This window comes from Cebus imitator, unplaced genomic scaffold (assembly GCF_001604975.1).
Source record: "Cebus imitator isolate Cc_AM_T3 unplaced genomic scaffold, Cebus_imitator-1.0 Scaffold221, whole genome shotgun sequence".
In the NCBI taxonomy this organism is placed as follows: Eukaryota; Metazoa; Chordata; class Mammalia; order Primates; family Cebidae; genus Cebus; species Cebus imitator.
The window spans coordinates 191,659-214,132 of record NW_016107536.1 but is presented as its reverse complement, the minus strand read 5'-3'; the positions used below and the strand labels follow the sequence as shown (position 1 = coordinate 214,132).

General features: G+C 56.0%; 2 protein-coding genes across 3 annotated transcripts in view; one reads left to right on the top strand and one right to left on the bottom strand.

The window, feature by feature from the left end:
* Positions 1 to 3,185, top strand: part of LOC108318553 (phytanoyl-CoA 2-hydroxylase interacting protein) — a 13,344-nt gene extending 10,159 nt beyond the window's left edge. The window contains exon 5 of the mRNA XM_017549674.2: positions 1,017 to 3,185. Coding sequence (XP_017405163.1) covers positions 1,017 to 1,551 — 535 coding nt within the window. The 3' untranslated portion in view covers positions 1,552 to 3,185. The remainder of the gene's footprint in view (positions 1 to 1,016) is intronic.
* An 8,432-nt stretch (positions 3,186 to 11,617) lies between these two features.
* BMP1 (bone morphogenetic protein 1) overlaps positions 11,618 to 22,474 on the bottom strand; it is a 50,987-nt gene continuing 40,130 nt past the window's right edge. For both annotated transcript variants that reach the window (XM_017549668.2, XM_017549670.2), the window contains exons 17-20: positions 17,065 to 17,192; positions 16,531 to 16,744; positions 14,208 to 14,458; positions 11,618 to 12,347 (exon numbers count right to left, since the gene is read on the bottom strand). In XM_017549668.2, coding sequence (XP_017405157.1) covers positions 12,213 to 12,347; positions 14,208 to 14,458; positions 16,531 to 16,744; positions 17,065 to 17,192 — 728 coding nt within the window. In that variant the 3' untranslated portion in view covers positions 11,618 to 12,212. The remainder of the gene's footprint in view (positions 12,348 to 14,207; positions 14,459 to 16,530; positions 16,745 to 17,064; positions 17,193 to 22,474) is intronic.

The following is a 22,474-nucleotide window of genomic DNA, read 5'->3' as shown; positions in this document are numbered from 1 at the left end:
AAAAAAAAAAAAAAAAAAAAAATTAAATAATTAGCTGGGTGTGGATGGCTTGAGCCCAGGAGTTTGAGCTTGCAGCGAGCTGTGTTTGCACCACTGCACCCCAGCCTGGAAAGCGAGTCAATGGCTCAGTTTGGGCTCCTTTATCAACGAGAATGGGAGAGACAGGGAGCACCCATGTGTGCCAGGTACCTTACTTGTGCCAGGATGTAAAGATAAAGGCACAGTCCTCCCTTTTGAGAACCTCAGAATCCCTTCAGAGTGACAGTATGGAAACAGTCCATGTAAAAATTACATGTAATTGTTGAGCACAATTTAGTGTCCTGGCCAGGTGAGATGGCGCATGCTGCAATCCTAGCACTTTGGGAGGCCAAAGCAGGAGGATCCCTTGAGGCCAGGAGTTCATGTCCAGCCTGGGCAACATAGTGAGAAGCTTCGGTGTCCTGCACATACTAGGCAGCTAAATATTTGTCAAGTGCAAGAGCCTGCTCTTCCAGGAAGGTTTTAGAGGAGAACAGACGCTTGGCTGAGGCGTGAAGGCCGATTAGGAGTTTGCCAAGCCAGGCAGAGAAACGTGGGGAGGGCGGTCAGTGCAGCAGCAGGACGAGCCCTGCACAGGGACACAAAGGAGGCAGGAGACCATGTGCACAGGGGGTGGGTAAATGGGTGGGGTGGCAGGAGGTGGGGAGTAGCAAGGGGAATAGCTGAGCTCAGGGTGTAGAGATCAGATCATGAGCTGCCGGGCTTTTCACACACCCCCCATCAAAGGGTTTCAAGCTGGGGAGTGACAGCTTCACATCTCTTCTCTGAGAAGGAGTGGGCTGGATGAGTCCCTCTCCAGGGCCCTCCCTGCTCTTGCATTCTGGAATGTTCTATTTGTGACTAGTGGAGGCGGCTGGGGGAGGGCTGGGAGCTGGGCTGCCTCCCTCCCTCCTCGACCACAGGCAGCAGCCAAGCCTCAGCCCGGCTCACCAGCCGCATCTTCTCTTCCCTTTGGCGTGTCTCCCTGGGGTGGGCAGGACCCACTGCGGGAACATGCTGCAGCCCTACCTGAAGGACAACAGCGGCAGCCACGGCTCCCCCACCAGTGGTATGCTCCACGGGGTCTTCTTCAGCTGCAACACGGAGTTCAACACGGGCCAGCCCCCGCAGGACTCCCCGTATGGCCGCTGGCGCTTCCAGATCCCGGCCCAGCGCCTCTTCAATCCCAGCACCAACCTCTACTTTGCGGACTTCTACTGCATGTACACGGCCTACCACTACGCCATCCTGGTGCTGGCGCCCAAAGGCTCCCTGGGGGACCGCTTCTGCCGCGACCGCCTGCCCCTCCTGGACATTGCCTGCAACAAGTTCCTGACCTGCAGCGTGGAGGACGGGGAGCTGGTCTTCCGCCACGCCCAGGACGTCATCCTGGAGATCATCTATACCGAGCCCGTCGACCTGTCCCTGGGCACCCTGGGGGAGATCAGCGGGCACCAGCTCATGAGCCTGTCTACTGCCGACGCCAAGAAGGACCCCAGCTGCAAGACCTGCAACATCAGTGTGGGCCGCTAGGGACTCCTGGGGAGCTGGGGGCGAGGGAGAGATGAGCGCAAGGTGAAGGTGGGTGGCCCAGGTTCAGGGAGCTGGCTTTCTCTCTCCTGCCCCCCTGCTCCTTCCATGCTGCCCAGCTGCCCTCCCCTCGCCCCTTGGCATTGGAGGCAACCGATGGTGGTCCTCTTGGTAAGTGTGGCCCACCCCCGGCCTGGCGGACGTGGAAAGGCTTCTCGGCCCCTGTAGTGGGTGGCTGGGCCGGATTTCCGGAGAACTTCCCCTCTCCTCTGGTTTCCTTGTCCTACTGTTGTTTGCAGCATCCAGGTCTCTATCTCCCAAAGACCCGCCCACCTCCGGGGCTCTCCCAGGGAAGCCTCTCTGGGCCAAAGCCCACGTGTAGCGTGGCTGCCTCCAGAGGAGATGCAGAGAGCTGTGGGGCGATCTTTCTCGGTCGCACTCACCCCACTCAGGGCCAACCACAGAATGCCCCCTCCCTGCTGAGCTGGGTCTCTGGGGCTTCCCACTCCAGGCGCGGACCCCTTCCCCCTATAAATAGTCTCCTGCACCACCGTGACACCCTGGCTGCTCCTTGCCCCAAAGAACCCTCTTCCTGCATGGGAGAGCTGTCCCTCCCCTTCTCTACCTGCCCACCAGGATGCTACCCCCTGCTCTCTAGAAAGGAACTCTTTTTTCTCTTGGCTTTGGGGGGCTTCAGGCTGTCAGACGTTTCCTTCCTTCCACACCCCAGCATACCTGCTCCTTGCTTAGAGTGCTGGGGTCTGAGACAGCAGCCACTGGGGTTGAGGAGGGGGAGAAGACCCCTGAGACCCAGAGGTGCCCCTTCCTCAGCCGGGAGTGGGCCGCCTAATGCTCTGCGGGGGCCTGGCATGGAACGAGAGACCTGCAGGCTGTCCCGCGGGCCCCGGCACCCCACCCAGCTGTGCACTTTGCTCACTCACTCTGCCCCGGTGCCGTGACTGTCCTGTGCCCATGCGTGACCTGGACTGTGGACTCTCTGCTACTCTGCCTGTCCCCTGCCCACTGGCGCTGTCTGCTCTCCTGCCACGCTGCTGGCTGGGAGCCCCTCCCCGGGGAGTTCTTGAAGTTCTTCTCGGGCCTCCTTGTGTTTTTGCCTCATTCGTACTGTCGCACAGGTCATGAGGGTGGACTCCCTAAGATCAGCAAAGCCAACAGAAAGAGCCTGGGGGAGGGGCTGAGGGCAGCGGTGGGCTGTATGGGGGATGATGGAGGTGCCATCAGGCGGAGGCAAGTGCAGCCTCACAGTGACTTTCTCAGAGGTGACAGATGACGGATGAGTGGCTGGATTTCTTTAATGAAGGACGGAAGCAGTGACGGGCTGGCAAGAGTGGCAGGTGGACAGCGGTCACCTCTCTGTAGTCAGGGGGAGTTGCATGGCCAGCTGTCTCTCTGGGATGGGTCAGGAGGCCTGGAGGCTCTGGGAGAGGTGTTGAGAAGGAGAGAACAGGGCCCCAGGCCCTTTCCTTCCCCCTGGGCTGACAGCATTGCTGTCGGGGTGGCCTGCTGCCCTCCCCTGGCCCTCATGTCCCCCCAGGGCTGGGGTCTGCCTGCCTGTGCTGTGCTTGCGACGTGCATCAATAAACCACCGTGGCCTGAGGGCCCTGCTCGTCTCAGTCCATTTGAGCTGCTGTCACAAAATACCACACTGGGTGGCTCACGAACTGCAGATTCATTTCTCATAGTCTGGAGACTCAGGAGGTTATGATCAAGGTGCTGGCAGAAGTGGCATCTGGTGAGGGCCTGCTTCACAGGTGGCTCTTTTCACTATGTCCTCACAGGGTAAAAGGAATGAGCAAGCTCTCTAGCCTCTTTTTTTGTAGAGATGGGGGGTGGGGGGGTGGGGGTGGGTCTCACCATATTGCCCAGGCTGGCCTCAAACTCTTGGCCTCAAGTGATCCTTCCACCTAGGCCCCGCAAAGTGCTTGGGATTACAAGCCTGAGCCACTGCCCCAGGCCATCTTGGGCCCTTTCAAAAAGGTACTAATCCCATTCATGTGGCTCCACCATCATGACCTCATTACCTTCCAAGGACCTGCTTCCTAAAACCATCTTCTGGTTAGAATTTCCAACTAGGGCTGGGGGCGGTGGCTCACGCCTATAATCTCAGCACTTTGGGAGGCTGAGGCAGGTGGATCACTGGAGATCAGGAGTTCAAGACCAGCCTGGCCAACATGGTGAAACCCCATTGCTACTAAAACTACAAAATTAGCTTGGCGTGGTGGTACAGGCCTGTAGTCCCAGCTACTCAGGAGGCTGAAGCAGGAGTATTGCTCCAACACAAGAGGGGGAGGTGCAGTGAGCCAAGACTGCACCACTGCACTCCAACCTGGGTGACAGAGTGAGACCTTGTCTAAAAAAAAAAAAAAAAAAAATTTCAACCTAGGATTTGGGGGGGGCGGGCACAAACATTCAGTGCATAGCACCCCATCTCTTTGGGCTGATGATGGTGTGGATGAGTTCTGCAATCCACAGGGGAGCTCCAGTGGGAATGCCCCAGGACAGGCCACCTGGAATCAGCTGCAAAGGATTCTCGTGTCCACTGTGGGAGGTGGGGCTCAGGGTGCAGAGCTGAGTCTCCAGCTTGGAAGGGACTTTGGAGTCTTTCAGTCCTACCCAGGGTCTCCCACATGGGGCCTCCCAGGAGAGGACCTGCAGCGTCTGGAGGCCCCGTTTGGAGCCTTCATACTACAGCAGCTTCCCATTGCTCCAGACCCAGATGCCACCAAATGTCCCTGTTCGAAGCACCTGAGTGTACCCGCTCCCCAACAGCGCTTCCATTTAGAGATCCCAGTCACCTCTGCATCTATTATTTTATCATTATTTTTGAGACGGAGTCTTGCTCTGTCACCCAGGCTGGAGTTCAGTGGCACGATCTCAGCTCAGTATAACCTCTACCTCCCAAGTTCAAGCAATTCTCCTGCCTCAGCCTCCAAAGTAGCTGGGACACAGGTATACACCACCACGCCTGAATAATTTTTGCATTTTTGATGGAGATGTTGGCCAGGCTGGTCTCAAACTCCTGACCTCAAGTGATCCACCTACCGCAGCCTCCCAAAGTGACTGGATTACAGGCGTGAGCAAGCCAGTGTGCCTGGCCATTATTTTTATTTCTTGAAACAAGGTCTTCCTCTGTTGTCCAGACTGGAGTGCAGCGGCACAATCATGGTTCACTGCAGCCTCAACCTCTGGGGCCCAAGTGATTCTCCCACCTCAGCCTCCAGAGCAGCTGGGACCACATGTACACCATCATGCCCACCTAGGATTTTTTTACTTTTTTATTTTGTAGAGATGAAGTTTCCCCGTGTTGCCCAGGCTGATCACTAACTCCTGGGCTTAAGTGATCCTCCTGCCTCCCCAAGTGCTGGGATTACAGGCTCGAGTCACTGTACCTGGCCTGCATCTGTTGTTATGGACTTATTGATACAGTCCTCTGCCGGAGTAAAAAAAGCTCTCGAGAAGTCAAAGTCCTCACCAACACTGCCCGACTCAAGGCCATGTTCACATGTGTCATCCGGCGCTCAGGGCACAGCCTCTGGGGTACAAAGGAAAGCGGAAATGGCAGATAACGGCTCCTGAGGGCCTACTGTGCACCAGGCACCCAGGTGCTGTCACACACATCAGCTTCTTTAGTCTTCACAGTGGTCCTCGGGAGTATTATTCCCACTTAACAGTAGAAACTGAGGCACAAAGCCTTGCCCATGTCTTACAGCCAGTAAGTGACAGTGCCCAGGCTTTGACTGAGAAACCAGAATCTTCCCATTTTCTGCCCTATGCCTATCTTCCCTTGTGAATGTCAGTGGCTACCTCGGACACTCCTGTTTCACAGTGACACCCCTGGGGGGGCCCCTCCACCACACCTGTTAAACAAATCCGTGCCTAGTTCCAGAATATCACTGGGGGTGGCTATGGCATCATAGATGGCATGGAAGCTTATTATTATTTTTTTTTTTTTTTGAGACGGAGTTTCACTCCTGTTACCCAGGCTGGAGTGCAATGGCGTGACCTCGGCTCACCGCAACCTCCACCTCCTGGGTTCAGGCAATTCTCCTGCCTCAGCCTCCTGAGTAGCTGGGACTATAGGCACGCGCCACCATGCCCAGCTAATTTTTTGTAGTTTTAGTAGAGACGGGGTTTCACCATGTTGACCAGGATGGTTTTGATCTCTTGACCTTGTGATCCACCCGCCTCGGCCTCCCAAAGTGCTGGGATTACAGGCTTGAGCCACCGCGCCCGGCGGAAGCTTATTTTAAAGGCATAGTGGAGCGGAGCTGGATGTGGCATCTTGTGCCTGTAGTCCTGGCTACTTGGGAGGCTGAGATGGAAGGATCACTTGAGGGAGTTCAAGGCTGCAATAAGCTATGACCGTGCCACTGCACTCTGGCTTGGGTGACAAAGCAAGACCCCAACTTTTGAAAAACAAAGGGAGTAGTAGTACTTGGAATCAGCATTCTGAGGATGGGGTGACTGGGGATCCACCCTTCTGCCTTTGGGCAGGCCTGCACAGGATTCTCCACTCCTAGCTGAGAGGGTTTGAGTCCTCCAGAGGGGCAGCCTCCAGTCTTCTTTTTATGAACCCTTTCAGGTTTCTTGGGAGGGGAGACTGGCTCCCAGAGTCCTCATAGTGGCGCATGAAGGCAGAACGGAGGTGGGGTTGGGAGAAGCCCCAGGGAGGTTCCTTCAGAGAGGAGAGTCTTCTGTTTCTCCTTCCTCTGTCCAGATGGCCAGTCCCAGCACACAGCCAGCCCTGCCATACTCGAAGCACCAGTCAGACAGAGCTGGGTCAGAGGGTCCACTGGAGGCTGCCCCGGGGACTTTTCTGGCCCTGGGTCTATTCTGACCTGGTGAAAGGGGAGAGGTGCTCATGGCAGTGTGTGCACACACACACACCCTTTCTGGGCTGGATTCAGAGGACAGCCTAGAGGGCCACAGACAGCTCCAAGGTGAAGGACAACCCTGAACCACCGCTGCCACTGTCCAGCTGAGGGGCCCCAAGTTAGCTCTGTCTGCAGTATAGGCAGCCAGGGAAAACGAGGTGGTGGCCACAGGGGGAGGCTTTAGATTCCAGGTGAAGGATTCCGCTGTACAGGCACAAACACACAGATGTACCTGACACAAATACATGGTGGCACACACTTGGTCCCCAACACATACACAACTCATAGCTGAAATGCCTCTGCTCAGGTACGCACCCACACTTCCCTCCCATTCCTCTGCCCCGGACCAGTATCTTTTCTTTTAACCCTGGGCATCCCACAAGTGGAGGGAGGGGAGGTGCCCGCGCTGTGGATGCTGGCAGTTTTGTTCTGCTTCGGTATGTGCCTCTTCTCCATGCTAGGAAAGAGGTGGCTGGGGTCCCAAGGAAAGGAGCGAGGAGGGTCCATTCCCCGAAGTGGAGGGAGGCCTCCAGGAAGTGGAGCTGAGGTGATTGGCCATAAAACAGCTTGGCCACAACATCTGGAGGAGATTGGGACCAGATGTTCAGGGGATGGGGGAAGGGAGGCTGTGGGGATGGAGGGTGCTGGGGCGGCAGAGGCGGCAGCTCTGGCTGGCAGAAGGCTGGGCTAGGAGCTCAGGGTTCTCGGGGAAATCATCTGGCTGCTCTGTCCCCCACTCTCCAAGTCAGGCACTACTATTTTAACAAACTGGAGCAACAAATCTTTTCACAGATTCTAGAATCAGCCTTGTGCCTAGGGACAGTCAAGTACAGGATATTACTTGGGAGGTGCCCAGAAGGGCCACCAGCTCACCAGAAATATGTCCCTTGCTTCCCGGAAGCCCCCTCCTTGTTGTGGGCTCTGCGTTGCCCCTCCTGCAGGTAACCTAAGCTCCTGATGCCTGCCTGGAAACTACTTTGGTACCTGAAAGTTTCCTTTTAGCACAGGAGGGGAATTGTCTGAGCTAACGGAGGAAACTACCCAGTCCAGCTCAGCCGTAGAGACCCCATCCCAGCGGCGCCAAAGGCATTAAGCAGACACCCAAATAGAACAGAAAAGTGGGACTATCAGGGGTCATCAGCCTTCTGAGCTGAGAGCCTCAGGGCCTGACTGCATTCCGGGCTGAGGGCCTCGAGCTGACGCTGACCCACGCGTTTAGTCTCTCTGAACAGGTGATCATTATTAGCAAACGGGTGTTCTGTGTTTTCTCATAGACCCAAGATGAACTAGGTAGGCAGCTGGTGCCTGCTTACCACTGATCAGAGACAAACCAGAAAGTATTCTCCACGAGGGAGCCACGGGGGCAGAGTCACATATCCCGAGCTTTCAGAATTGTTTTCACCGGTGGATGATATACATATACTGTCTTGCTACTTTAGAATGCCCCAAGCAGTTTTCCACTTTCAGTGGTGGGGGGGGTTTGGCCAGGTTTTCCTCGCCATTGTTCTCAGCAAACAATGTAATTTATCACACATGTTAGGACTCATCCCAATAGAAAGGAAAAGCAGGCCCATTTATTGAGAGCCCCTATTTGCCAGGCACCGTGACCAGCTCTCTTCAAAGATTCTCTCATTCCTGCATTTTTTTTCTATCACTCAGACTGGAGTGCAGTGGTGTGATCTCAGCCCACTGCAGCCTCAACCTCCCAGCTCAAGCAATCCTCCCACGTCAGCCTCCCGCATAGCTAGGACTACAGGCATGCAATGCACCACTCCCGGCTGATTTTTTAAACGTTGTTTTGTAGAGGTGGGGTCTCGCTATGTTGCCCAGGCTAGTCTCAAACTCCAGGGCTCAAGTGATTCCCGCCCCCATACTCCTGAAGCACTGCAATTACAGGCATGAGTCACCATGCCTGGCCTCCTTCCTTCTTCACATATCATCCCACACTTACCCATGAAGAACCTGAGGTTCAAAGAAGTGACTCATCCAGGGTCACACAGCCTCCAAATGGTGGAGCCGATGTTCCAAATGGGCTTCTTTGCTCTCAAGCATGTCACCTTTTTACTACTGGAGATCCTGTGGGGTTAGAGGAGGAGGAGGGAAAAAGAAAAAGGGAGTGAGGGACACAGCCAGGCACTCAGCTTTCCTTAGTTCGCAACTGAGCCAACCCTTGTCCTTGGAAGCTGCCACAGCCCTGGTTAGGGTCCCAGTCACTTCAGTTACCTGGTGCCCTACCCTCTGACTGCTTCAGAGATGAGACTTTGGATTTTCTTCCCTTTTTTTTTTGAGATGGAATCTCACTCTGTTGCCCAGGCTGGAGTGCAGTGGCGCAATCCCGGCTCACTGCAAACTCGCCTCCCGGGTTCAAGTGATTCTCCTGCCTCAGCCTCCTGAGTAGCTGGGACTACAGCATCTGCCACTACATCTGGCTGATTTTTTTTTATTTTTGGTAGAGATGGGGTTTCATCATGTTGGCCAGGCTGGTTTCAAATTCATGGCCTCAGGTGATCCACCTGCCTCGGCTTCCCAAAGTGCTGGGATTACGGGTGTGAGGCCCCATGCCTGGCCAAAGATGTTCGATTTTCAAATCTGTCTCTCAGGACATGGCAGGAAGGGTGCTGGGGACTGGTGATAGGTTTGGGGAGCAGAGGACCCAGGAGGGGGCAGTGGCCGGTGTCATGGAGCTAAGCGTAGCAGAACTGGGTCTCCTGACTGCCAGGCTCATGCTGCCCTCTTGGCCGAGGGCTCCAGAAAGTCCGAAGCGCCAGGAGATGTGCTCACCTTGACCTGGCCACTGGGAAGCTGCATCCTGGCTTTTCTCATGTGAATGCTTATCATGAGCTCAGGATCCCAGGGGACCTCAGCTAAGCTCCCCAGGAGGAGGAGCAAGCGTGCCTTCCTCTACCATGGAATCACCTGCGCAGAGGGGCAGCTGCACCAGGTTGATAGCGGGGCTCATCTAGAACCCTGGGCAGCTAGAAGGTGAGGGTGGGCTGGGCCCGCAGAACGCATCAATTTACTATTTCATCAATTCTCAAATACGTATCAGTGGCCTGCAGTCAGCTCATGAGGGGCTTCTATCACCTGAGGAGGCAGATCCCTCCTCCCCCTCTTCTTCTCCCTCCTCCCCCTCTTCTTCTCCCTCCTCCCCCTCCTCCTCCCCTCCAGCCACCATCTTCTCTTCCTCAGCACTCTCTAGCCTCCGTCCTCTGAGTGTTCCTCCTCTTCCTCCTTGTCCTCTTCCTCTCTCTCCTCCTCTCTCCCCTCTCTCTATCAAAGCCTGCCCCATGCTTTGAGCTGCCTCCTGCCCAATGGCGAGCACTTGGGGGTGGACATCTGGGTGTCCAGACAGCCGTGCACCCCTGCTTCTTGGCTGAGCAGGGCAGAGGACCCAGAACTGCCATGTGGACCTCCTTGGTGGTCTTCAAGATCTTTGTCCACTCCACGGGGTGGGTTGAGAGCCCTGCTGCGGATGGGGTTTCTGCACAGCTTCGGTTTGGGTGTGGGTGGTTTCCGAGATACTCTGTGCCAAAGTTCCCCTGGCTGGGCCTACCCTGGGCCTGGGGCACTACAGCCCCTTGCCCACCTCTGAAGAGGGGCCCATGGAAGGTCTGGAGGGCTGGCATGGGTCCTTGAGTTGTGTTTGTGGGTGAGGCAGTGTTGAGATATGTGCCTCGATGGCTGCGTGGGCTCTCCTGAGCCTGCCTCCAGCTGGGAGTTATTGTCCATAAGGGCCCTGTTTGGGGTGGCGACCCAATGTCTCTGTGGACTGGAGCCCCTGCCTGGACAGGGTTATGACCCTGGCTTCTTCGGGCCTGTGGCCCGTGGGTGGGGACTGTGGTCCTTTGAGCTTCAGAAGGACCCAGCGGGCCGGTGAGGAGAGCTATGGCCACTGACTGCCAACTCTGTGGTGGAGCTCATGCCAAGTAGGTGGGCAGTGTGTGGGTGAGATGCCCAGACAGCTGCACCGGTGTGGGGGTCTTTCCATTCTGTCACGGCCCTCCAGGCTGTCCTGAGCCTCCCTTTCAGAGGAGGAAGCAGCAGGGGGAGTGGCTGTGTCATCACAGCCTATGACTTCACTGGAGCAATGAGCAATCATCCCTCCGGGCATCTCTGGCCGTCTGTTAGAACTCCGGGGCCACCATTGTGGTCAGACCTGGAGGAGACAGCTGCAGCCTGAGCAGTAGAGCAGGCTGGCTTCCTGGAAGAAGAGGGCTCCGCGTGCACATCCGACACTCGCAGTGGGCCTGGTTTCCACTGCTACCTTCTGCTTAGAGGGCCAAGATGGAGTCCCCCATGCCAGACTGCCTCCTGGGGGTGGGGGCCCTGCAGGTCCCGACTGCGTCTGGCACAGCCTCAGGAAGGAGCTGGAAAAAGCCTGCCAGTCCGCTGAAGGCTCTAGGAAACCCCAGAGAGCAGCAGTGCCCAGCTCTCTCTGGAACCCAGGGGCGGCCAGCCTGGGAAGAAGAGCTGGGGCTGCTCTGGGCTTTCTTTCCCTTTGAGATCCATGTAGAGAGAGGGCACTGAGAAGTGGTTTCTTCTGGCCTCTGGAAGGCACAGGTCTGAGGTGGGGAAGTGGGGTGGGCAATGGCAGGAAGGAGGAGGCCGGACAGACACAGTCTTGGGTCACCTGGGAAGAGGGGCCAGAGCTGTGATGTTTGCTCAGTGGCCACTGAGCTCTGGCTCGTCTCCATGAAGAGAGGGGGACCCATGGGGACTGGCATTTGGCATCTAACCAGCAGGAAGTCAGGCATTGGGGGCCAGCTGGACCTGTCCTAGCCGATGTGGGTTTTCTGGCCCCCGGGTGCTTGCCTAGGTGGACACCCTTGCAGCCCACCTGCTCCTTCCCCAGATGCAGAGACAGAAAACCCCGATAGACAGGCACCCCTGACCCCTTTCACATCCCTCTTTCCTCCCCACCCAGCAGCCTCTTTAGGGCATGTTCCACGCCTCCCCTCGTGCGGAGGGGAGCGTGTGGTGTGTATGCGCGCTGTGATGGACGCCTGGGAGTATATGTGTGTCTGAGTGAAATCACACCCTCCGGGGCCTGGGATCGGGGAGGGAAGGGCAGCCCCGCGGTGCCCTGGCCACCTGCTGGCCTCACACAGCAAGCCTGGACATCTGGAATGTGATGGCCCCGCCCCGACAGCCCAGACAGCATCTGGCACAGGATATTGGCTGTAACACATTCGGTTTATTGGCTGCAGTGCCTTAGTGTGGCTGACTGGCCACTGGGCCTCAGAGAAGCCCTGTCTTGTTTCTCCATCCCCTCCCCATTGGCTCCCCATGGCAGCTCCTGGGGGACACACACAGACATTTGTGTCCCAGGAAACTGGGGGGTCGGAGTGGGGGCTCAAAAGAAAACCAAATGGAGGCTGGAGCGGGGGTGGGAAATGAACATTACAATGAAGATAATGCCCCTGCAATACACAATACAGCGTGCAGAGACACAGAAATGGCAGCAGGGTCCTGCTGACATTCCCTCTTGTCACCAGGCAGGGGCCCCCAGAGAAGAATGGTCACTTTGAAATGTCTCCATGGAAGGTCAGGTCCCTGGCCCCAGCCCCTTGCTGGTGGGGGGTTGTGGAAAGTGGCTTATGTAGGAGTCCAGTTCCCCCACCTCCTGCGGACAGTCTCACCGGGCCATCGTCCCTGCAGGTCCTGAGGCCTGGGGGAGAGGGACAGTGCGTCGCCTTCCGCCCACCCCTACTGTCCAGTCTAGATGACCAAGGGCAGCAGGCTCCGGTCCCCACCCCTGTTCAGGCAGTGTCACTTCCTGCTGTGGAGTGTGTCCTGGAACTTGGTGCTGGTGTATCGCAGGTGGAAACCTTTTTTGGTGATGGTGTCATCCGAGTGGAACTTCACCAGGACAGAATCTCCCGCCGAGTACACCACCTCGGGAGGCTGGCAGAGAAAGGGGTAGGGTGAGGTGGAGGGGCTAGGGCTGCCTCCCCAAGGTCCCCAGCTCTGCGGGGTAGGAGGCTCTCAGACAGCTACCAGATTCTCCCCACCCCTTGGAGCAGGGAATTTCTTGCTAGTTTAAAAGGAACCTAGGGTGGGGAGAACTTAGCCGGAAAGAACTAAGTTCCTGTAAACCCAGCTCTGCTACTAACTTCGAACTGAGTTGTGCAGTCTCAGGCAAGCCACCTCCCATCTCTGGGCTTCACTTCCCTCAACCACAAACAGGAGCACAAGCTCTCTGCTCTCCATGCCCAGGAGGGGTGCTGGGGAAAAACAAAGGATGGGACTGATATCAAATTATTTTGCCAAGGGAGGGTGTTCTTTGAATGGCATGACTTCCTGCTGTCCCAGTGGACTCTTAGGGAAGACAGCACAGCCACTTCTCTGCTGGAGTGTGGAGGAAGTTTTGGGGAGAAGCACAGTGTCCCCCAGACCTGGACTCTGCTGTCCCTACCCCTTCTGGCCCCTGCCCAAGGTCTGCTCCAGAGCCCTTCTTGGGTGACTCCTGCAAGCCCCCTGGGTGAGGCCAGCCCGCAGAGCACTGGACGTCAACACTCTGGCCCTCCAGGCACAGAGGAAACCATTTCTGAGAACCTTGAGGACATTCCCAGTATCTCTGCCAGGCAGCCCCCATCCTTCCCCAAGTCCCCTCCCATGGACTCAGCCTGGGGGAGCTCTCTGGAAGAAGATACCTGGGGACATCCTATTTGGTGTGTGATTCAGAAGAAAGAGCAAAGAGGGGAGGGGGCACTAGCCTGGCAGCCAGGGGACACCAGGGCAGGCGAGCTGCTTCTGGCTCCACCTTGTCCCAGCCCCTGCCAGCCACACCCGCTGAAGCTCTGTCCTGGGGGAGGTTCAGCCAATGCTGGGTCCAGCAGCTGCTGCAGCTTCCGGAAGCTTTAACCCTTCCTGGGGCATCCAGGCTGCCTGGGACACAGCCATGAGACAGGCAGGGGGCTGGGAAGGTGACAGGAGGGACAGTGTGTTTGAAAGTGCATGCAAGTGGGTATGCCAGTGTAGGGGGGTGTGTGTGTGTGACAGAGAGAGAGAGAGAGAGAGAGAGAAGGTGGGGGGTGGGGGGGGAAGAAGTCTGTCTCTCTAAAGTCCTCAAGAAAGGACAGAAAGAACAAAGAAGTCACAAGCTCTTATAGGGAAGAAAAGAAATCCTCCCCATAAGGCTAGCCCACGTCCTTAGGAAAAAGCCCATCAAGCTGACTTTTGCTCATTGCCTCTGAATGTGCCATTTTATGGACCAAGAAGCAGTGCCCAGGGCCACGGGGACAGCAGCAGCAAGAGCTTTGGGACAAGCTGGCCTCTCACCAGAGGAGAAACTGGCAGAGGAAGCAACAAGGGTGTTTATGGCTCCGGCAAAAGGACTGGTGAGGCCCCTTAGCTCAGGCCCCCTGTTTCCGGCTCTGGTGCCAACCTCTGCCCCCCATTCCAGGCCCTGGTGAGCTGCCTTGGAGGAGGGGTAAGGAAAGGCGCTTACCCTTAAGCTCCATCCTCCTCCCCAGGTGCCAGCTGCCCTGGAAGCCCTAGCCAACCGGTTCTGAGAGCAGGCCTGGGTCAGAGCTGCAGGAACCTCTCGGGTGCCCAGAAAGGACTGGGCGTCCTAGTTTGGGGCTGGGCAGTGTCTCTGAGCAGCCTCCACCAGGCTGGGACTCCGGGCTCCTACCGAAGGCCACACACAGGCTTCACTCATCCTCTGGGGCCTGTGTGGGCACTGGGTCTCGGGAATTGGGACGAGAAGGCTGGAGGACAGTGTGGGGCATGGGACCAGGAGGGTGAGGGGCGGGGCCTCACCCCTGAGCCGCAGAAGCGCCCCAGCCTGGGGGCCGAGCTGTCATAGCCGTCGAAGAGCTCCATGTAGTCATAGCCACAGTCCGTCTCCTCCTCCACCTCAAAGGTCTGGAACACCAGCTCCACGCCATAGCCTTCCTCAGCCATAATGACCCACTCGCAGTCCACACCCCCGGGGTAGTTGTTGTCGCCAAACTGGGCGTGGGAGTAAAGTTCCTTGGTCTTCACCTCTGCCTGTACCTGGCCCCCGCACTCTGCAGGGGACAAGATTGGCCACCAGCCCTGAGCACCTCGGGTGCCAGGCCCCATAGCACACCACGCCAAACCCGCACGGCAGGATGGAGGCCTGGATGAGAGTCACATGGCCAGTGATGGGCAGGCAGGGGCCTGGCCCGAAGCAAGTGCTCTGCTACCACACCTCTGGATCGAGGGACCTTGGCCCTAGGGTGAGGGGGACAGGCAGTGAAGCTCCCTGAGAGGAAGGCAGTGTGGAGCAGCCGCGAGGGGCACCACACGCTTAATCTAAAGCAGACATTGCTCATTTGCTTCAGCTGATGGCTGTCATGGAAGAATGTGGGCCTAGTGTCGCCACGGCTTCCATTTTCAAGGAAGAAGCCGTACATCTGGGTTTTATGTGAAAACTCCCAACTTTTAAATGTTGGCTCACATTTTTTAAAAAAACACAGCGTGGGCCAAACATAGCAGGTCCAAGGGCCAGATGGCATTCCAGGCCTCCGGTTTGTGACCCTGTGCTGGGAGGGGCAGAGGACAGTGCATAGAGCCACCCTCCTCCCCAGGCCCTCTGGCCTCTGTGCACCAGGCACTCAGGTCTCCCTAGAGGTGGGGAAGGGCCGGGGAGGGGTTGCTGGGTCAGGGACTGGGTTGAAGGGGAAGACGGGAGGCTGTGGACATCAGCTCTGGGGACGCCCTGACAGGTGGCTTGGGACCCAAGAGGAGACTACAAAGCTCCCTCGTGGCGTCCTTGGTCTCTTACTCAAGGCGTCCCCCTGGGCTCCAGTCTTTCTCCGCAGCCACCTCACTCCCACAACCTGCTGTCCTCACACACCCGTGGCTCCGGCCAAACCCAATGACCTGCTGTCACCTGGGCACACCCTGGGCTGGGCTGGGGCTGGGGCTCTGCCTGGGCATCTCTCCCTGCCTCGAATGCCTCTACCGCCTCATGCCCAGTTAGGCCGGGGTGCCTTTCTTCCTGCCTGACTCCCGTTTGGGCTCACGCGGTCATGGGCTGTGCCCGCCTTGTCTCTTTCCTGGACCAAGTTCCTGTATGGGGTGGCTGGCAGGGGAAGGGCTCATGCCTGATTCAGGCTACATGCCCCTCAGTCCTCCTGCAGAGCAGAGCCCGGTCCATGGCTGCCGAGTAAACAAGCAAGGGAAGGCAGAGCAAGCCTCTCGAGGCCTGGGGTCTTTGCTTGGTCCGTTTCTGGGACCTGCATTTAGGATTTGGCCTCATCCATCCTCCATGTCAGTAAATAGGAGAAGAATGGGCCAGGCGCGGCGGCTTACGCCTGGAATCCCAGCACTGTGGGAGGCCGAGGCGGGCGGATCATCTGAGGTCAGGAGTTTGAGACCAGCACAGTCAACATGGCGAAACCCCGTTTCTACTAAAAATACAAAAATTAGCCGGGTATGGTGGCACATGCCTATAGTCCCAGCTACTCGGGAGGCTGAGGCAGGAGAATTGCTTAAACCTGGGAGGAGGAGGCTGCAGTGAGCCGAGATCATGCCACTGCACTCTAGCCTGGGTGACAGGGCAAGACTCTGTCTCAAAAAAATATCCGGAGAATGGGCTGGGTTCAGTGGGTCATGCATGGTGGTGGGTGCCTGTAATCCCAGCTACTTGGGAGGCTGAGGCAGGAGAAGTGCTTGAACCCTGGGTGGCAGAGGTTGTAGTGAGCCAAGATCGCACCACTGTGCTCCAGCCTGAGCAACAGAGCAAGACTCCATCTCAAAAAAATAAAAATAAATAAATAAATATCGGAGGACATTTCGGTGTCGGTGTGTGGGTGGGCTGCTGCACTGGCCAGTGTGCTCTCAGGGGCGCCTCTGGGGACTTTCCTCTCTGTCCCTGAGTTCCCTAACCTCTCCCGCCCATCACCGTCACTGCCATCCTAACCCCTAACCATGCCCTCCTCTCCCTGCCCCCCAGGCCTTGTCCTCAGGACACACTGTTTGCCTCCCCCACGTCCCAGGCCCTGGGTCACAGGGCTCAGTCCCTCTCTGCCTTCATACCCTCTTTGTAACTTCCGACCCTACCCCAGGCTTGGAGACCAGGCTCAGTGGACGCTCCCACAACCAATGACGGCACCTGTGTCGTGGGCAGCCTGGAAGCCCTTCCGCTGGACCGAGTTGTCTGAGTAGAAGCGCAGGAACATGCGGCTGCCCGTGGCCAGGACGGGCTGGGGCTTCTTGCTCCCACAGAAGCGGCCGAGGACGGGGGCCTTGGTGTCTCGCCCGTCAAACACCTCCAGGTGGTCGTAGGCACACTCAGGCTGGGACTCGATGTCCATCTCCATGAAGGTCTAGGATGATGAGGAAAGAGCACAGATTTAAAATGTGGCTGGAGGGCAGGTAGGGCGAGGACGGGAGCCCCAAACCCAGGCCTCACGGACACCCATGGGATCAGCCACAGCTGGGGATGACAGGAAAGGAGGGCCTAGGAATGGGGCAAAGACAGGGATGCCCCCAATTTATACTGGGAAAGGGGCCTCTGTCCAGGCCACACTTGGGGTCTCCTGGGGTGGCAGGCCTCCGGGCTCAGCCTGCAGCCTGTGTGGCTCTGGGCAGTGCCTCTGACAGGGGGTGGCCGCACAGCATGAGGAGTGGGGAGGGGGCCCCTTACCAGCTTGACCCGGTGCCCAGGGGTGCTGGAGATGGCCCAGGTGCACTCCTTCTTGCTGGGATACTTGTCAGGCCAGTTGGGGCTGGTAATGGTACCACTGGTGGATGTTACCTTGTGGTCACAGCCGGCTGCAGGGAAGCAAGTGACGGAAGGGGATAGAGAGGGACCCCAAGCTCCAATAGCCCTTCCCTCCTGCCCCCCTCCTTTCTTCCATGTCTTGTGCCACTTACGAACTGGATGGCAGGCAGGCATCATTTCTTTTTCATGAGGTTACCTGTGTCTGGGGAAAATCTAGCTGCCAATCCCTGCAAAAGCCTTGAGTGAGGCCTCACGTGGCAGCACTCACAAAGCAGCCATCGCAGGCTCTCCTGGGTGACCCCCGGACCTTTGTAGGTGCTGGGCCACATGGGTCACGTCACCTGTGCTTCTCCATTTTTTTGGGAGTAGGGGGCGGGGACAGAGTCTCACTCTGTTGCCCAGGTTGGAGGGCAGTGGTACGATCTTGGCTCACTGAAGCTTCTGCCTCTCAGGTTTAAGTGATTCTCCTGCCTCAGCCTCCCGAGTATCTTGGATTACAGATGTGAGCCATTATGTCCGGCTAATTTTTGTATTTTTAGTAGAGACGAGGTTTTGCCATGTTGGCCAGGCTGGTCTCAAACTCCTGACCTAAGGTGATCTGTCCACCTCAGCCTCTCAAAGTGCAGGGATTACAGGCATGAGCCCTGCACAGATAATTTTTGTATTTTTAGTAGAGAAAGAGTTTTGCCATGTTGGCCAGGCCGGTCTTGAACTCCTGGCCCCAAGTGATCTGCCTGCCTAGACCTCCCAAAGTGCTGGGATTACAGGCATGAGCCACTGCATCTAGCCGACCTGTGTCCCTCCTTGAAGCTGTCATCCGCTAATCTCCAGCAATCTGGACAGTCACCGGAGACTTTGACACCTGACTCAGTTCTCCCCACCCCAACTCCTGCTACCCTCCCAGGTGAAGTCAACAGACACACAACGGTCCACCCAAGACAGCCTCTCAGTTCCTTGAAGGCTTTGTCATCATCTACTGTCTCTCCATGCCACAAACACATCACCCTCTCCGTTCCGTGGCCACCTCCTGTTTCTTCGGGTGCTCAGGACCTCACCCTCCCAACTATAGTCATTTGACTTTATTAAAACTAAAAAGCAAAAATGGGGTATCACTTTGCTACTGAGGCTGGAGTGCAGTAGTGTGGTAATAGCTCACCATAGCCTCAAGCTCCCAGGCTCAACCTCTGCCTCCTGGATTCAAGCAATTCTCCTGCCTCAACCTCCCAAGTAGCTGGGACTACAGGCATAGCACCTGGCTGATTTTTTTCATTTTTACTTTTTGTAGTGATGGGGTCTCACTATGTTGCCCAGGCTGACCTCAAACTCCTGGTTTAAAGCGATCCTCCTGCCTCAGCTTCCCAAAGTGCTAGGGTCACAGGCATGAGCCACTGTGCCTGGCTGGCCTCTTGATTTTAGAGAGACCTCCAGGGTCTTCATCTCTCCATTCTCTCCCAATACTTCTTCCTCGATTGACTTAACTGACTGCCTCACTGACCACCCAGCCTGCTCCTCCACACTCTGCATGGCCCTGCATCCCGGCTCTGCACGGCACCATCTTAGAAAACCCCATCTGTGGCTCCAGCCTCACCTGGGCCCCCAGACCACTGGATACTCCTTGGATTTGGCCTTCACCAGCTCCATCTCTCACCTCCTTAGCAACTGCTGCAAACATCCAGCCCCCTCCTCAAGCCACTCTATCAGCTCCCAGTGGCAGACCACCTCTTTCTTACCTCCTGAGAAAGCCGGGGCCCTCCACTATCAATGGCTTCAACCTCTGGGTTCCGACCTGCAAACCCATCTGTGCCGCTGCTCTGCAGCCTTGGAGCAGGTGCCCCTCCTCCCCGTCAGGACGGACTGCCCTTCCGGGAGCTGCAGCTCAATGCTGCCCATGCCTGGGACCCCTCACACCAGAAATGATCCAGCCTCACGCTCTCTCTTAGCTCTGCAGCCTCTGAACCTTCACACCTCCTGAAGAGCTCTCCCAGGCCCCTCCAGCTACAGCCCATTCACTCTGCTTTTCTTTCCAGCTCGCCTTCCAGAACACATGCTATGGCCACATTCTCACTGCATGTCTCCTCAATCCATAGCGATCTGACTTCTGCCTCTGAAAAACATGGCTTCCCCAACTCAATTGTTTTTTTGAAACAGGGTCTTGCTCTGTCAGGATGGAGTGCAGTGTTACGATCCCGGCTCACTGCAACCTCCACCTTCCAGGTTCAAGCGACTCTTGTGCCTCAGCCTCCCGAATAGCTGGGACTACAGGCATGCACCACCATGCCTGGCTAATTTTTCGTATTTTTAGTAGAGACAGGTTTTGCCATGTTGCTCAGGCTGGTCTGGAGCTCCTGACCTCAGGCAATCTGGCCCCCACCCCACCGTCAGCCTCCCAAAGTGCTGGGATTATAGGCGTGAGCCACCACACCCGGCCCCAATTCAAATTTAAAAGCTGATGATCATTATTCATAATCATGTTATCAGACAGGTTTTACTGGGGGAAACAGGCAGCCAGGCACTATGGCTGGTGGGGAAAAGGATGGGCAAGATACAGCACGACGGCCTGGAAAACAGGGCCCTCTCCACTCCCTGGTGGAGGCAAGTGAAGTTCCCGTCTCCCCACACTTACACCGTGAGCTGTTGCCATTACCCATCTGTGGGTTCACGCAGCCCCCGGCCTCTCCCTTTGCCCTCTGGCCTTTCTGTTCCCTGTGTTCCTTGCATGTCTCTCCCCAGAGAGCCTGCATCTCCGTGGGGCGCCTGTTTTGAATTCCCTATAGATCTCTGCATAGCACTGGGTCCTCCGTAGGAATCAGGAAATGCTTACGGATATGTAATTAACCTATCACCTGAGTAAGAAAACGCACGTACTTCTAAGGTGAATCAGCAGATAAAAGGTAAACAAGCCATCTTCTCCAGGAGCTTCAGCCTGTCCTGGCTATCTTGTGGATTCTGTTCTTTATCAAACCATCTTTTTACATAGGGAGTACAGAGACAGAATGCAGTTTAGGCAACATCAGGAAAAGGTCCCCTCTAGCTAGTTCCATGACTCAGGAACTGCATATTTGGGAAGCTTGAGGTCACAGGGTTGGAAGCCCTTGACTGTCCACTGGTTCACTGTTGAGTGCTTTGGTTCTGGTGAGCAGCTCATCTGTTTATACCTGGGTTGTCAACTAACCAGGATGGGAAGAGTCACCTGCCAGGCATGGTGCTAAGGGCTCAGAGCCACGTCCATAAAGTTTAGTACCTTGCAAGGTAGGTATCATTTTTATTTATTTATTTTTTGAGACGGAATCTCGCTCTGTCGCCCAGGCTAGAGTACAGTGGCCCAGTCTCGGCTCACTGCAACCTCTGCCTCCTGGGTTCAAGTGATTCTCCTGCCTCAGCCTCCCAAGTAGCTGGGACTACAGGCACACACCACCATACCCAGCTAGTTTTTTGCATTTTCAGTAGAGACATACCTGAGCTCAAACGATCCTCCTGCCTCGGCCTCCCAAAGTGCTGGGATTACAGGCATGAGCCACCGTGCCCGGCCTAGAGCTATTTTTAAATGTGTGCAGGACTTCAGTGTCAGGAAGGCAGTGGCCCTGTTCTGAGCATCCCCAGGGGTTATGTGGCCTCACACTGCTGTGCTGGCAGACACTTAGAAGTCTAATGTTGGCCGGGTGCGGTGGCTCACGCCTGTAATCCCAGCACTTTGGGAGGCTGAGGCGGGTGGATCACGAGGTCAAGAGATCGAGACCATACTGGTTAACATGATGAAACCCCGTCTCTACTAAAAAATACAAAAATTCAGCTGGGCATGGTGGCATGTGCCTGTAATCCCAGCTACTCAGGAGGCTGAGGCAGGAGAATTGCCTGAACCCAGGAGGCGGAGGTTGCCGTGAGCCGAGATCGCGACATTGCACTCCAGCCTGGGTAACAAGAGCGAAACTCCGTCTAAAAAAAAAAAAAAAAAAAAAGTCTAATGTTGGCAAATCCAAAATAAGGGATTAAAAGCAGTGACTCACACAGGTACAAAGATCAGACTCTTTAACCTATAGATCCGCCCAGTTTTCAGGAATTCTCGTGTGTGTGTGTGTGTGTGTGTGTGTGTCTGTGTGCGTGTGTGTGTAATTCATTTCTCCACTGGGTTTTGAGTTCCTTGAGGGAAGGAATTTAATCCTACCCGCCTAGAGCCCCATGGATTTTAAAGAAGTCCATGTTGGCCAGGCTGGTCTCGAACTCCTGACCGACTCAAGTGATCCACCCACCTCAGCCCCACAGAGTGCTGGGATTACAGGCGTGAGCCATTGCACCTGGCCTATGATTTTTTATCATTTCATGGATGAGGAAACTGAAAGAGAGAGGTTGAGGGACTCACCCAAAGTCACACAGATGCTCAGCAGTAGAGGCAAGTCTGTGTGTGCTGTGGGATTGGATGCGCCCAGCAGGCAAGAGCCACAGTGGAATCCCTGACTCGGAGTGGGCCTGCGAGGTATCATGTCCCAGGAGGTATCAGGGATACTGGCGATGCCAGGAGAGCTGGCTTAATTTCACTTTATTTATTTATTTATATTTATTTTTCCCCACTGTCACCCAGGCTGGAGTATAGTGGTATGATCTCGGCTCATGCAGCCTCGACCTCCCCAGGCTCAGGTGATTCTCCCACCTCAGCCTCCAGAGTAGCTGAGACTGTAAGTGTGCACCACCACACCCAGCTAATTTTTTTTGCATTTACTGTAGAGATGGGGTTTTGCCATGTTGCCCAGGTTGCTCTTGAACTCCTGGGCTGAAGCAATCTGCCCGCCTCGGCCTCCTTAAGTGCTGGGATTACAGGTGTGAATCACCATGACAGCCTATTTTATTTTTAGTAAAAACCCTGTTTAAAAATAAAATAGAGACAGGGTCTCACTAGGCTGCCCAGGCTGGTCTTGAATGCCTGAGCTCAAGCGATCCTCCTGCCTCAGCCTCCCCAACTGCTGGGATTACAGGCATGAGCCACTGTGCCCAACCTAGAGCTATCTTTAAATGTGCACAGGGCTTTACTGTTAGGAAGGCAGTGGCCCTGTTCTGAGCATCCCCAGGGGTTAGAAGTGTGGCTGATCATGGTAACAGATACCATTGTGCTTGCAGTGAGCCTGGCACTGCCTGGGGCACTTCAAGCCCCCAATGCCCCTCTGAGTTGGGTACTATTATTATTATCTACATTTTATGCAGGAGCAAACCAAGGCACAGAGAGGGTAAGAAGTCACTCAAGGCACACAGCTAGCGAAGTGGCAGGGCTGGACCAGGTCCTGGAGACTGTGCTCTTACCCACTATCCCTTCTTGCATCTGTGCCAGTAGGAAGTCACAAGG